This window comes from Haliotis asinina, chromosome 16 (assembly GCF_037392515.1).
Source record: "Haliotis asinina isolate JCU_RB_2024 chromosome 16, JCU_Hal_asi_v2, whole genome shotgun sequence".
NCBI classification, from domain to species: domain Eukaryota; kingdom Metazoa; phylum Mollusca; class Gastropoda; order Lepetellida; family Haliotidae; genus Haliotis; species Haliotis asinina.
In genome coordinates, this window is record NC_090295.1 from 46,550,655 (window position 1) to 46,566,443 (window position 15,789).

Consider the following 15,789-nt stretch of genomic DNA (forward strand, 5'->3'; position numbering starts at 1 on the left):
TGCAGGTATAATGTAAAGTAGTTAGAGATTCAGTCTGTCACCGATTAAGGACGTCAAACAGGTCACTGAAAAGGGACCGTCATGAATATTTATTCGGAAAAAGATTCAGATACAGATTCAGGTTGTAACAGAAAGTGGCATGATAAAAATACACAAAGTAATATGTATCTTAATGTGTTTTCGAATTCGTAATCAATGAGGTGTTTGCCATTCCAGATAATGTTCCTGAAGAGGAGAAAGAGAAATCCTCCAACCAAGACGTCGCTTTCTATGAGGTGGCCCTTGGAACTGACCGCCGTTTCCCCAAAACACGTGACAACGTCGTGCCGTTTGTCAACGTTGGCCTTAACAAAACTGTCACCTTCTACGACCTTGACCTCACTCCAGTCACGGCAATGTATTACTTCACTGTCAGAGCACACAGTCGTTCCGGGTCGAAGACTGACGTCACATCCAATGGCTTCTCTGTTGGCTTTGATGGAGGTGTCTCTGGTGAGACCTGAACATCTTTGTAAAACCATCTGTAGTAATATTTCTTCAAAAGCAGACATAAGGAAGGAAATTGAACACTTCCATATGCCCCTTCTGTATTACACTGTGTGAAACCTTGATCAGGGCGTTTTCAAAGACTATTATACACCCAAGCAAAATCTGAGCTAATTTCGGTCAGCATACTGTCAAACAACAGAGTGTGGAAGTCGAAAGGTCCTGCTAAAATATTTCGAGACAACAGTGCGTTTGGCACGTCAGGGTCCACACAACGGTGTATGAGTGTATATTGTTATATTTTTTCCAGTTTGTTGCTTCTATATGATTTATATAGAATACAGTGCACCCTGTCCAACTCCGACTCTGACTTTCTCGGATTGCTGTATAAACCAGACTAAACTTACGGTCCCGACGTAACCCTTCTCTGTTGTCATAGTGTATATATACATGACTTCACGTTTCCGTGGGTATCATCGACATGAAGAAATTTGTCGCCTTAACACATTTTACCCCTGTAGGGAAATGACCCCGGGATTTCGATATGAACACCGGTACTGTGTTACAATCGGTTAGTTATCTCAGTTTCCTTTGTGCTTCAGCTGGCATAATCGATATGAAGAAATTTGTCAACACTGACAACTACGTTGATGTACCGTGGGACGGGTTCGAATCCAAGATTGGTATGATGATGTACTATGTCGGTCTCTCCAACAACATGGACGCGAACAACTACACATGTGGACAGTTTGTGAGTACAGATCACCTTCACAAATCAGTACAACGTATTTAGTATAAACTTTGTGCCATATAGATTTGAGATTCGTCAGAAGACGCTGATATTGGTGATATGTTTTAGACCGAAAGAGGCTCCATCAGTGACGACGACCGACGAGGCATCTTTAACGTTGTGGACCTCCAAAATGTGGGGAAGGACACTTTCATGAAATTTGAAAATCTGTCTCTGGAACAAAATGGCATCTACTATATCTGGGTCATAGGTAGGTTGACGAAAAACGGAAATCATGGACATAAGACGCGTTAAACACCATGCACTATCAATATCCTCTCCTACATTCTAACGAACGAGACACTGTGAACCTTGTATGGCAATACTCGTATGTGGCAACAAGCCTTGTGTGCCAAGATCTCGTACGTTTTAACACACCATATGTTGCAATATTCCGTACGTTTAACGCACTTTATTAGGCAGTGTCCCGTATGTTTTAGCACACCTTTTTGGCAAGATCCCATACTTTTTAACACATCCCATGTGACCATATCCCGTAAGTATTAACAAACCGTGTGTGGCAATATGCCGTGTGTTTTAACAAACCCTATGTGGCAAATCCCGTGTGGCAAACCTTTTTATGGCAATATGTGGCACAAAACGTTATGAGGCAATATTCCATATGTGACAACATTCCTTAAGTTGCAGTACTCCTTCCTTATTTCGTGGTAAAACCGTTGTGTGACACCGTACACCGTGTGGCAACATCCCGTTTGTGTCGATAACGTTTAAAAAGCAACATTTCATTTTGCTTGTGCTTCATACCCCAGGTGCTGACAAGGCCGGAGAGTGCAACGTGACAAGTCACATGTTCCAGGTGGACGTCACACCACCAGTCAAAGGCAAGATCAGAACAGGACCCTATTATGACATGGTAAGTGACAAGGGAAAACATAATAGGTCACGTTTCCTAATGATAACAGTGCCATGTTCAGTCGGAACCATCTCTTGAACAATGCATTGCTATGAAGTCACACAAGTCAACAAATGAGCAGCGTGTATTTGATTTATTGTACGTTATTCTAAGTGATAAGTTTATATCAGGATTACTAAATGTCAAAATTACATAAACGCCGTTACCAAATAGAATGGCAACATATTGACACATATACAGGACCGGTTTGTCTGGCGTATACGGACCTGCACCGGATGCCTTTTTTTCTGTTCTACTTGCCAGAAACTGAGTTACTCGGCCAGCAGTGAGAGTCTTCAGACCTACTGGACAGGCTTCAGTGATGAGGACTCGGGTATCCGATGCTACCACGCAGCCTTGCTGAAGAGAGCCTCCTGTGATGAAGGCTCGGAGGAAGAAACTGTCGTAGAATCCATAGAGATTGATGTCAACTACACCTCGTATAGATTCATGGACATCAGTATGCAGGTCGGTGTTTAAAACATATTGAATAAAATACAGGTTGTACACCTACCTGTGTTGTGGGTATCTTGACGTAGAGTAAACAGGACGATCACAGACTAACGTTACTGTAATTTTTCTTTCCCAGGGCAATGCTGCCTACTTTGTGCGTCTGGTGGTGGAGAACTTTGCTGGCCTAAAGACAACATTAGACTCTCCACCAGTGATGTATGACGACTCCATCCCCTCCCCCGGCCTCGTCATCGACGGACACGACTTCACTCACGACATCAGCTGGAGCGGCTCCGCCACCACCGTTACAGGTAATACATATGTTTAGATTTTCTTGAGATACATAGTTGCATTCTATCTGCATATCATGATAAAGTGAAAACAATAAGTGTTATGCAATCAGGTTGAACTGACATGATGAATTCGTTACATTCCTATTAATCCTTTAAATTCCTATTTTTAGGTTCAAGGATATCTTAGTGCAATGAGTCAATGCGTCTGTACGTAAGTCTTCAGATTCTGAGCAGTCCGAAAATAGGAAATCCATTGCATTATACCTGAGTCAGATTTATATATAACTAAGTTAAACAGTGAAATGCAATGGATTTGCATGTATGTATGTATGTATGTATGTATGTATGTATGTATGTATGTATGTATGTATGTATGTATGTATGTATGTATGTATGTATGTATGTATGTATGTATGTATGTATGTATGTATTGAAGATTGTGTATCCTGGCTCGCTAGATTTTCATTCATCTAATGTCATGAATTGAGATATGATTGGACACAGTCCCTTTTTAAGTAAATATGTTCTCTGTAGGCACCTTCCTGCACCACCCTGTGCCCGACGTGTCTCCATGTCCTGTCAGACAAATCAAATTTGATGATTCTGAGTGGATGTATCTGGAGTCTGACCGGAACCATGACATCAACAACCGTAGCTTGACCTTGACCTACAGATCAGCCAACGTCCATCCCGAGTCCGGCAAAGTGGACATCAAACTGGCCAGAGATACCAAGACCGACTCCATGTTTTCTGGAACCTACTTCAGAGACGCTGACCTTGTCAATGGCGGGGAATATAAGGTATTAAAGTACACAGTGTTAAAATAGATCCTTTCACCAAGACTACGCATGATTCCTACTCATGTGTAGCTCAAATTACTACATAGGTTCATCCCATTTACTACTCATGTTGCAGCTGTCTATCAAAGCTGCAGCAGGTGATGGTCAAGCGGTCACGAGTGTCCTGTTCTGGGACGGCCCAGATGACTACATCCTGGACTACGACTACACATCATCACCGGACTGGACCGAGTCTGTCTGTGCCTGTTGCAGGGTGGAACCGGTGAATGCAGTATGTATAAGTGTTTAAATCTTTCAAGGGCGTTTAAAAGTGGATAGCAGAAGAAAAGACAGATTTGTGGATGTCTACTTCTTTATTGTGGATAACACTACGTTTCGGAGCGTACCAAGATAGCATGTTTAACAATGTTGACCGATGAAAAAATAATACAAACATGAGACCAGTAATGTACTAAAACAACATGGTAATTGACTTGATGGAATACAGCACAAATAAGAAGAGGTCAGTGGTCCACTAAAACAACACGAGGAAGCAAATAACATGGTAATGGTGGAGTAAAGAATACACTGATAGCGAAAACCTCACTCATCGATCCACCCTGCCGCTTGATAATATGATCCTTGTAAGTAGAAAGTAGCACGAAAAGGATCGTTTGTGTCTCTACAGCCTGTAGAAACCTATTACTAGGTTTGAATCCAAGATTCTACATGACACTGACTCAAGCTTTGTACCTGTACTGGCTCACTACACGTTCTTGAAGTGAAGAAGATGCGTTTAACAGAACTTGCACAACTATTATCTTGAGATGCCAGTTATAGTACTACATTTCTTACAGTCGTGCACCTGCAACTGTGAATCCTACCTTCAAGCAGAGAGGTACTACAAGAACATCAGCAAGAGGTCTGTTGATCAGGATGATACAGGCTACGAGGTGAAGAAGCTGACAGAGGAGGAAATGAAGAAGCTCCAGGAGACAGGCTCCATTACAGACAAGACTGACATCGGGAATCCTAATCTTCATCCCAGGAAGGCCTGTGGAGTACAGTTATTTGCAGGTTTGTGGAAATTGGTTCCTTGATCTTTCATATAATGAATGTTGTTGCCGTAGACATAGTCAGGTAAATAACCGTGAAGGTGAAGGTCGATTGCGAGTACGACCATACATTTATGACGAGGCATCACGGCAGATAAAGATATCATGTAATACAATGACGGCCATAGACGTATTCACAATATTGTTCCATGTTGTGCAGGTGAATCACCCAAGTTGGTGTCCTGGTGTAGTTACGGGGATAACCTCAACGAACCTGTGGCAGCAGTGAATGACCTCCTACAAGACCCTTCCACAGATTACCATCAGTACATGGTCAAGTTTACCACACAGAGAGACGAATCAAGGGGATCAGAGGTAATTTTCATAGAACCTTCAGGTTATGATAGGAAGATCAAAACTTTTCACGTATCGCTATTCCACTGACGTTATTAGCATTTGAATCTAACTCCATTACCATAACATAAGCCCACGACAATTGTAGCGTTATCGCACGGGGGCACCCAGGCAATAAGCGGCCAAAAGAACAGAATATCAGCTGACACCACAGTGCGTTTACTGATATTGCTGAAACTAACATAAGCGATTTGTCCACTTTGAGTTAGTCTGCTGTCTACAAACCAGATGATTATTCTTCGAAGTAATGAGAGAAATACGCAAGATTAAACAGGCTAGATATTAATTTCAATGCCACAGGTGACCTGGTGCATGTCAATCTTCATGGACCAGGATCTGGTGACGGAGCAGTGTGGAATACCACGTCTCTCTCCCGACACCAAACTCACCCTGGGAGTCTGGAATCACAAGAACTATATTCCTGACACGGAACGAGACTCGGAAGGACATCCAAAGGTTTGGAGTGCTACGGCTTCATTCCGTGACCTCTTGATGCCAGCTGAAAAGGAGAAACTGTGTCGCTATGGCAACCCTTTCCAAGGAGGTAACAACGCCATTGTTCGGTATGAGGCTGGAATCGGATCTGCTTCCGGTCTCTCTGATGTCGTGCCGTACCGACAGGTGAGATGTGGCGCATGTATACAGAGATAATTAACGTCTTAAGTCCGTTTGACTACACGTTACGCGTGATAATGTAATATTACAAAAAACACAGAAATATCTATTGAGATGATGCAAATGATGCTGAACACAGCGTTTAAGAGACTTGTTGCATCTTAGATCCGCATATTGTGAAGTGTTCTGTTTTGCTAGGAAAATACACCGTATATTCTCTGCCCAATCCTTGCGACGTTAGATCAGTTCACTGTGACGTGTTTTTGTGTTGCTAGGTACATACACCGTGTATCCCCTGTGTGACTCCCTGTGACTTTACGTCAGTTCACTGTGACGTGTTTGTGTGTTACTAAGTACATACACTGTGTATCCCCTGCCTGACTCCCTGTGACTTTACGTCAGTTCACTGTGACGTGTTTGTGTGTTACTAAGTACATACACCGTGTATCCCCTGTGTGACTTCTTGTGACTTTACGTCAGTTCACTGTGACGTGTTTGTGTGTTGCTAGGTACATACACAGTGTATTCCCTGTGTGACTCCCTGTGACTTTACGTCAGTTCACTGTGACGTGTATGTGTGTTGCTAGGTACATACACAGTGTATTCCCTGTCTAACACCATTGTGACATTACGTCAGTTCACTGTAATGTCTTTCATGTGTTGATAGGTACATACGCCGTGTATCCCCTGCCTGACTCCCTGTGACGTCTACACATGTGACACGTCATGTGACAGTTCATCAACAGACCAGGTCAAGATCACCCTCAACGGCCTTAACCTTACAGAATCAACAGTTGTGGAGAGAGAAGTCGTCCCTCTCTTGTACTACCTTACAGGTTAGAGACGACACGTTTTAGGGGAATGAGAAATATTTTGTGAATTGCAGTGTGTCACATATGTTGGTGGAAACACTCCGGGTAGTGTTCTACCCGATAGGAGAGGTAGAATTACACATAATTACAAACAACATGATCTCCTTCAACTCAAGAACCAGTGCCGACGTCTGTAGTTCTTTGGGTGGAAATGTTTATGCAGCAAAACATGCATGAATTACAAAGGCCAACAGGGTTCATCTTACCAATGGACACGCGACCTATGCAGATGACCGATATCAAAAAGCAGAGCAGAGCCGTTCTCTGGGTCCATGTAATTTATTGGTACTGAAGACTGTAGGCCGTAAACAATTAAACAAAATCTTTCAATATACATCGTAACATCATGGCCTGTCAAAGATGAAGCTTGTACATTTTAATGTTTAAAGCTGCAATATACACATTCACACTGAGGAAGGCATCGTTTTAATGCAAAGTCAGACTTCCAGCACAAAGATAGATCGTCTGTATTTCCTCCAAAATTAAAGGTACATATGAATGATTTTGCAAATATAACATTTACAAAGTACACGTGTCTGAAAGGTATAAGATACTAAACCAAATCCATGAAGATCTGTATATATACAGGAGTGTGAATTTAGACATCATTCCAAACACTTGCTAAGCTTTAACATCCAAAAGACCAATAAGAGAGCCAAATAGTCGCCCCCTGTTACATTCCGTTTATGGACAAAACAGAACTACATGTTTCACAGTGTCATAAGCATGCATATGTGCCACATATACTCCGTTAGGCTCAAAAGCGGACCGATGAATTGCAGTCTAGCTCGAAAACTAATAAACGTAACATACTCAGTGAAACGCTGATCATAATCAGAGTATCATACCAACTCTGTGAGGTTTTTGCAGAATATTTTCCTTAAAATAAAAAAAAGTTGTAGAACAAACTATATCAAAATATTGACACGGTTCACTATTTGTTACGAGGGAGTAGTGCAGTAAAAGCACAGCACAGGTTAATGAATAAATAACTTTCTCGGCACTTCTGTACGTGCTTCTTGAACACCTGGCTGTGCCTTTCTCTGCACTCCCCCCTCGTAATAGACAGTGAACTGTGTCAGTATTTTAACAATAGTTTCTAAAACAACTTTTTTATTGTTAGGACAAAAATTCTGCAGAAACCTCAAAGAGTTGGTATGATGTTTTGATTGTGATCAGCGTTTCAATGAGTATGTTATGGGTATTAGTTTCGGGTTACACTGCAATTCATCGGTCTACTTTTGAGCCAAACGGACTATGAGCATTCTTTGGATTATCTAGAGGAAGTGCAGACACGGGTGAGGTAGGGCACGTGACAGAAATAATCTGAATCATTAGGATCTATTGACCAAAGTTTGTTTGTAGATGACTGACCTAATGGGAAGGAACAGCTTGTATATAATAGTTTATCATAAACTGATCTAACTAGTAACAAAATATATTAAGGAAATAAAACAACATGATCATGAAAATGAAAGAATACCCCGCCTCCCCACCAACCATGTTCCAGTGAAAGCTGTCCTCGGGTCTGGAACAGAGGCGGTGTCGTCATCTGACGGCTTCAACATCGACACGTCACCACCATTGTTTGACACCGACGTCATGCTCTACATCGACGTCACACAGGGCAACTTCACCCCTGTGACGTACCAGGGATCCAACGACACCATTAAGGCTGTGTGGAAGTGCAATGACAACGAGAGCGAAATTGTGGTAACACAGAGCTTCTACATAAATACATAACCCATATATTAATGAGCCTAAAATATATATGCAGATCTATATGAAGTTTTCAATAGATACATAGTGGCCCATTGGTTAAAGTGTTGGCCCATCAGACTAAACACCTGGGTTCGATTCCCTATATCCGTAAGAAGATTACTTCCATACTACGATATCGTTGTAACATTGGTGAAAGCGACGTTAAGCCATATTTACCCATTAGGAAAGCAATTTCTTGTGAGTGCTACTGAATCGTAGCAAATCAAAGGTAAGTCTGGTTAATATCGAGCTACACAAATACACGTGTGACATTTCAGAACTACGAGTGGGCAATAGGCACAGCGCCAGGGGGACAGGAGTTACAGACATTTGTGTCCACTCAGGAGTATCCCGGATCTGTGAACTCTGAACTCGGAGGCCTGCTGGAACACAACAAGACGTACTACGTGACCGTCAGATGTACCAACGGGGGTGGACTGGTCACAACATACGCTGATCCCAGAGGTGCGTACCTTATTACATTTATTACCTTATTTGTGTTGTACCTTAATACATCAGACGGTAGAGTATCATGTCATCAAACAATGGATTTTTACCATGTTTGTAGAGGTGCTTACCTTAATACATCAAATGGTAGAGTGTTGATATGTTATTAAAAGCACGCAACTACTTTAAAACATTAAATTATTAGTGGAGGTTATTATTTTAATACACCAGTGGGTAAAAGTATTTTCTGCAGGGGCTCCTTGAAAACTACATTTTGCTCTTTAAGACGTGTGACATGTATCAGTTGGATATTCACAAAGTTCATGTATTCCAACCATAATTAATACTAATAATGGTATACTAATAATGGTATACTAATAATGGTATACTAGTAAATGGTATACTAATAATGGTATACTAATAAATGGTATGTGTGACTTAGGTGTGACAGTTCTCCTTGAGCCTCCCCTTGTCGATGACGTCAACACGACAATTGTGGATGCTGAATCTCTTGGAGAGACAGTGGTGCCGCCAAACTCCATGAAAACCACAGACAAAAACACCGTTGGTGCTTCCTGGACGGTCTCTAAAGATGAAAGTATCAGACGATATGGTAACTGAAGAAAGACAACTTGCCTACCATGTCTTATGCAGGAGCGTTATCATTAAAACTTACATATTTCAAAGTTGTCATTTGCCATTATATGAGGCGAACCATCTCAAAGTAATGCTATCCACAACGATTAAGATTGATTCCGTGCGTACTATAGTGAAACTGCGTATATCACGCTTTTTCTGACGTCATAGATTGCAGCTGATATGGCCATTGAAGGCACCATTGGTGAGGGGTTCACCCAGTGAAGGAATGGCACCCTTCAATGACTGAAGTCATTTCACTGACATAACATTTAACATGAAAAAATATGCGTGCTAATAAGAAGGGAATATATGCTCTACCATAGGTAATATATGTTTGTAACAAATAATTGTCATATTATTGACTTTAAAGAGACAGTGATAATGAAACGTAAATTGTTGATAAACTGGTGATGATTAAATGCAAATACTTAATGCTGGTTTCAAAAAGATTTGTTTGAACTTCATGGTCACCTGTGATCTGTGCTTAAATCATTGCTTGGTCTCTCCCCTACATCGGTTCATTCGGATGTTCTGAGGAGAGCTTATCCAGTTTTTCCACCGGCATAGTTGGAATATTTTTTTTTTCATTTGGAAACTTTCAGTACATGCCCACTCATTGACTACAAGACAATATTAACCACATACTAATTTGCAAAACTGGTAAGGCACCTAGGTTCTATCTGCAGACTTCTGTGTTGGGAGTTCCGAGACCAGCATTGACGACATCTTCCCCTGCACCTGGGTCGGCTACAACACGTCGGGGACAGTTACAGTAGCTGATGGATACCTCAAACTAAACGGCCACAACATCTACATGTTGAGTCAGTTTAAACCCGACTACAACTCCTCTGTCCACGGCACCACGGACAGGTCCGCCTTCACCATGGCTCCTGGCACAGAGATGTTCATCTTCATGAAGATGTGTAATGAGGCTCAACTGTGTACCACCAAGCTGTTGGGGTCTACCATAGTGGAGACAGACAGGTCCACGATGGCGACGTCCACAAATGGTTCTGCCGTTACTGTAGATGTTGGTGGTGGTGTCAGAAGAAAGAGAGATGTCTCAGGAGTAATTGTGTTAACACCAGATGGTTAGTGCATAAATAATGAGATATTGTTATACTTGTTGCTTTGTAAGTTTCAGTCCGCCGTTATATCTCAGTGTTGTTGCTACCCGAAGCAACATGCAATGTTGTACCGCGTGACTGCTTGTGTTTCATCATGTTTTCACTGCCTTGTCGATGATCCAGGACTTCAGACCGGACAGAGCATCGTGGTCACTGAGCTCACAAAACTTGATCTAGAGACGGAATACAAGTCTGACGCCTCGGTGGAGTTCGTCCCATACATCACTGACCCATCTATGTCAACCACAGAAGATGCCTTCACGGACAGAATTCTCAGGAAGAGGCTGAACTACCAGGAAACTGACCTCTCATTTTCTCTGACCAGTATTGGTAATCTTCCCATGCCAGGACCGGTGAAAGTGACCTTCACCTATGACCCGACGGTGACCAACACAACATTGATGCTGATTCACTGGAATACGGGTACGTGCTTTGCATTCAGATACCTCATGTATGTATTTCAATAAAAAGCGGCACCACGTCAGAATTTTCTTTCCTCATGAAGCTGTTATATAGCTGTTATAGATGCTCTCTAGACATATTCGGAATGTCGATGACCGACGGGGGTCTTGGTGAGGGTCAGGATCACCTCCACAAAACGAAATGTAATGCATAAAACTAACTTCGGACGAAATCATCCTTGGACTGGCAAGGTTTCAGTCAATCTGTAATGAACACAACAGATTTTTCCTCCCACGAGTGCCCCAGACTCCCCGTCTTGTCTGTTGTGGTGTAGTCATTTTAATCAGTTCTGAGGTTATGCCTAACTTTAGCAGACGTGACTGCTAAGCACATCAGTCAGTCGTGCCAGCCTTCTCAAGATAAAATTATTTACCTAACGGCGCTTAACAGCTGGTTATACAATGGGAAGTACTACATGAGAAGGGTATTTCTAGTCAACATGATGTTTGTATGATATAGATGCAAGACAGTGGCAACAGAGCAACAAGACCTGTCAACATGAAACGGACACGGAGGTCAGAGACCCGGCGACCTCTCGGGTCACGGTCAAGGTGAGTGCTGAACTATACTCAGTATTACAATGAACCCTGGTATTTTCTAAAGCTAATATTGTTCAGCTCGGAGTCAGTATACAGACTAACTAGAACCAGTCCAGACTGGAAGAGACACCCATATACGCACACGCATACGCACACGCACACGTATTTATAGTGCAATAGTTTTGTAATTATCTCTTTACAGATTGTTTTATAGCCACATCAACACATCACCTCTGTGAAGTTTGAATGATAAGAAATCTAAGAAATATTAAATATTTCGCTATTTTTCCACTATTTGTATATATGTGCGGACATTGTATAGGTTGATCATTTTCGACACTTTACAGTTCTTTCCTTACAATGTGCCGTAGATCCTTCTTACTTCACAATGCTTTTCAGTCTGCAACTGTATTGTGTCTTATGTGTTCAGGTGTGTAACACAAGGTCAGCACAAAGCAGCAGTTCCAGACGTCGGCGTTCTGTGTCAGACACGTACTTCAGACACCCGACCCAGTTCTTGCTGACTTCCGCTCTGACACAGATACCTAACTCTCCTCCTCAGCTCACCAGCAGGACGTCTCTTGTCATGCAAGAAGACCAGGGTAGGTGTCTCTTAGTTTGTGTCTGTTGTCATGCAGGAAGACCAGGGTCTGTGTCTTTTTAAGCTTGTTTTGCAAGAATGAAGGGATATATGAGTAGTATATATGATGGGATTACGATATAAAAAGCTGCTGTAAAGCTTTATTTAAGAAACAAAAACTGTCAGCGGTTTTTTCATATCTTACCCCTATCATATATACTACTTATATGGCTTATAAATTCTCAATAAGCAATTTACATCTCTATAGGCAGGGGTGGGCAAATGATATAAGGCGTCGGGTCCAGTTGTAAATAAGGATGCAAACTTTGCACGATAATCTTCAACTGAAGGTAAATTTAGACCCCTTGCGACTTGCGATATAATCCACGACTTGCCAGTATCATGCATGTGCTCGTTGCTTCTATGTCAAGAACAGGTCAGTTAGTGGTGACAGAAGCATCACAATCCCCTTTGAAGTGCACGGATCCCAGAGACTTACTAAGTGGCACACGCATCAGATACGAATCACTCATCAGTGTATTAACCATGACATGCAGATAGGCGTGATGGTCACGTGATGTAGGGTACAGATAACTGAAACAGTATACGGCTTCTTACCCGATCACAAGAATCATCCTCTCATCTTCCAGGTACTATGATATACCAGATGACGTCCACAGACGCTAATGGAGACGTGGTCAAGTACAAGATGCGTGACGACTTCGTTGTGGGGAATCTGGACCTGACTCTGTCAGAGGATGGATTGTGAGTTGCCTCATCATGAATATTTACAGCTATACAACATATTGTGTGCTCTAACAGACGTTCCTGTTTGGAGAATTTGGTTTGGTGACATGTTTGGAAACAGATATTATGTTTCATATCTAAATGTAGGTGTATCAGTACAACAGACTGACCTAATATATCAAAAGATGCGTTGGTTTCGTCAGTGGGTGCATGTAATCCTTACACGTAGACACGAAAGTATTTCACTAACAGGTACTACTGGTCAACCAAATGGCTAACTTTGGACATGGTGTATTTCACTAACAGGTACTACTGGTCAACCAAATGGCTAACTTTGGACATGGTGATACTGCTAATATTAGGCGTCAATAATAATTCTCTACGATCAATCCATTTATCATGTCATCGCTATGTTGTCTTTCATGCCAAGCGGTATCTTGTTTGCCGGACAACAGTCACTGGTGTGTATGTTGACATATTCCAGAATGACGTACACTCCCGCTTTCAACTACCATGGAACAAGTGAGGTCCCTGTAATTCTGTATGAGGTGCCACAAGACGAGATACCACCAGCTGAAACGGCAGTAAACATCAGCATCATCGTCACCTCCGTCAACGACGCCCCCAGTGCCTTCGTCTTTAGTGATGGTACCAGCTTCCTCCATGCAGATCCAGCACATCCGGTCCAGGTGCATTTCAACACGTTGCCATAGTGACTTTAACACACAGCATGTCTTCGTACGAGGATCACCTCGCGGAGGTGGTCGTACAACGCTATGTTCACGCTAGGTAGCATTGGGCTCTCGTCATATGGATTTAATGTGTGAAGCCCATAGTAGTAGTCCCTTGTCATGATATATAGTCTTTACTTCATAACATGACTTAGTCAATGGAAACAACAAATACTAGTAGGTTAATAAACTCACCCATGAAATTCTCAAGTTGTCAAAGAGTACATTTTCGCAAGATCCTTTTCAATAATTCCAAACATTTTTATATTAGGCGTGCTCAAAGAGCCGCTTGTTCCACAGGATGGTATCAACATTCACATTAGTCTTTGTTGTGTCTAAACGTCATGGGCATAGCTTGTGAAATGTTGAACTAAAAGAGATGTAGGTTGTTTGAGATGTCACTTCCAATATTGAGTAGTTTTAGGCATAATTGTGAAAAGTTTGGTTCATGGAGATAGTTTGGTTGTTCTTTTTCAGATTCTGCTGGAGCAGACTGTAGTCGATGACAGCAGCCCTACGACGTACATATGGGAGTTTGGAGCGTACGATGTTGACGTTGGCAACAATATGACCATCTACAACACTCTACCGACAGGCGGGAACCTCACCGTCAGTGACGTGAAGACCACGGACCCCTGTTCATACAACACGGTCTGTGTTCTGGAATGTTTGACCTTTATTATGTAATTTAGATACGTTTAGACATATGATACAGAAAGATAAATAGACAGAGCCTAATTGCAAATACATTTATGATGGCGTTTGTCCTAATAGACTATTCATACCCCTAACGTACCTTTGGTTATCGTGACTTCCGTCTTGTTTGCGTGTTACGCGTGAGTCATGCGTCCTTTAAGGTGAGAACATCAATCTATGTGCATGCGCATTATGGCCACTTCCGTGGTGTAGAGCGTCTGTTGGTAAACGTGTCCGCATTGCGATACTTTTTTCCATGTGTATAGATGTAGATAAGTAAAGTCATGACTTATCTACAAACCGGGAATAATGTGTGCATAACAACCTGATTTCAGAGCGGCATCCCCTGTGACAAGCTCAACCTCCCCCATCCTTCCCACTCCCTCAACTGGGTCTACAGAACCTTTCAGTACCAACCTAACCCTGGTTACTATGGTTACGATGAGGTTCGGGTATACGCCCAGGATCAGGAAGGGGCATACTCTGACGTCATCACTATCAAACCAACTGTGATGGAGAGACCATGCAAGAATGGAGGAACATGCAGAAGTAAGCCATAAAATGCATTTGTCCGCCTGTGATTTGGACCTGAAGTAGATCCTAGCCCAATGGTGAAGGCATTGACTCGTGACACCAAAGACCAAAGTTCGAATCCCGGACTGTGTTGCTAAAAAGCGATATGAAATTGGAACTCATACACTGTTTTATTCACTTTATCTTCTTTTTCGTGATAATCATCTGCACTCATCTGAATTTAAAACATGTTTGTGAGTAGTTCATTCACTTCATCCATCGTCATATAATTCTAGGCAAAGATGAAAGCTTGTACAATTGCACCAACTACCGTCGTGCGGAAGGTTTTGACCTTTACTATGAGTGTGCGTGCGCACCTGGCTGGACCGGCACGCACTGCGATAATGACGTCAACGAGTGTGGCAGTTCCCCGTGTTCCTGGCCGTACGTCTGCTACAACGACGTCAACAGATACTACTGCGCATGTGCAAAAGATAATCCGAACTGTGACGGGTGGCAGGCATGGATGATCGGGCTGGTGGTGTTGGCGGTGATATTGATAATCATCTTATCCGTGCTGGCTTGGTATCTCTGCATGCTCAAAAGAGGGTAGGTATCTCGCATGTGGGCATGGGTACCTCAGTCAAATATTCTGTCAAATATGAAAAGAGACAGACAGTCACTCCATTTCTTGACTCTGTTTCAAATTGTTGTAAATACATATTTTATCCGCGGTTGCGAGGTCAGGAATTATAATTTAAAAAAATAACAATTATCTGCATAACAAATTTATCGACCAATTACTTTACTGAGTTCAAATTTCAGCATGAGAGATGCTCATTGAAGGGGAAGTAACTCTTTCAAAGAAACTTTTCTT

At 42.2% G+C, this 15,789-nt stretch overlaps 1 protein-coding gene across 1 annotated transcript in view; it reads left to right on the forward strand.

The window, feature by feature from the left end:
* The window catches only part of LOC137268965 (uncharacterized), a 106,949-nt gene that overhangs the window by 87,972 nt on the left and 3,188 nt on the right, over window positions 1-15,789 (forward strand). The window contains exons 113-136 of the mRNA XM_067803589.1: window positions 217-492; window positions 1,089-1,237; window positions 1,346-1,487; window positions 2,047-2,150; window positions 2,454-2,657; window positions 2,779-2,953; window positions 3,470-3,735; window positions 3,851-4,006; window positions 4,572-4,791; window positions 4,990-5,144; window positions 5,484-5,804; window positions 6,466-6,634; window positions 8,181-8,383; window positions 8,710-8,896; window positions 9,321-9,491; window positions 10,204-10,608; window positions 10,768-11,067; window positions 11,566-11,657; window positions 12,076-12,247; window positions 12,876-12,990; window positions 13,457-13,661; window positions 14,181-14,354; window positions 14,735-14,948; window positions 15,209-15,521. Coding sequence (XP_067659690.1) covers window positions 217-492; window positions 1,089-1,237; window positions 1,346-1,487; window positions 2,047-2,150; window positions 2,454-2,657; window positions 2,779-2,953; window positions 3,470-3,735; window positions 3,851-4,006; window positions 4,572-4,791; window positions 4,990-5,144; window positions 5,484-5,804; window positions 6,466-6,634; window positions 8,181-8,383; window positions 8,710-8,896; window positions 9,321-9,491; window positions 10,204-10,608; window positions 10,768-11,067; window positions 11,566-11,657; window positions 12,076-12,247; window positions 12,876-12,990; window positions 13,457-13,661; window positions 14,181-14,354; window positions 14,735-14,948; window positions 15,209-15,521 — 4,888 coding nt within the window. The remainder of the gene's footprint in view (window positions 1-216; window positions 493-1,088; window positions 1,238-1,345; window positions 1,488-2,046; window positions 2,151-2,453; window positions 2,658-2,778; window positions 2,954-3,469; window positions 3,736-3,850; window positions 4,007-4,571; window positions 4,792-4,989; window positions 5,145-5,483; window positions 5,805-6,465; window positions 6,635-8,180; window positions 8,384-8,709; window positions 8,897-9,320; window positions 9,492-10,203; window positions 10,609-10,767; window positions 11,068-11,565; window positions 11,658-12,075; window positions 12,248-12,875; window positions 12,991-13,456; window positions 13,662-14,180; window positions 14,355-14,734; window positions 14,949-15,208; window positions 15,522-15,789) is intronic.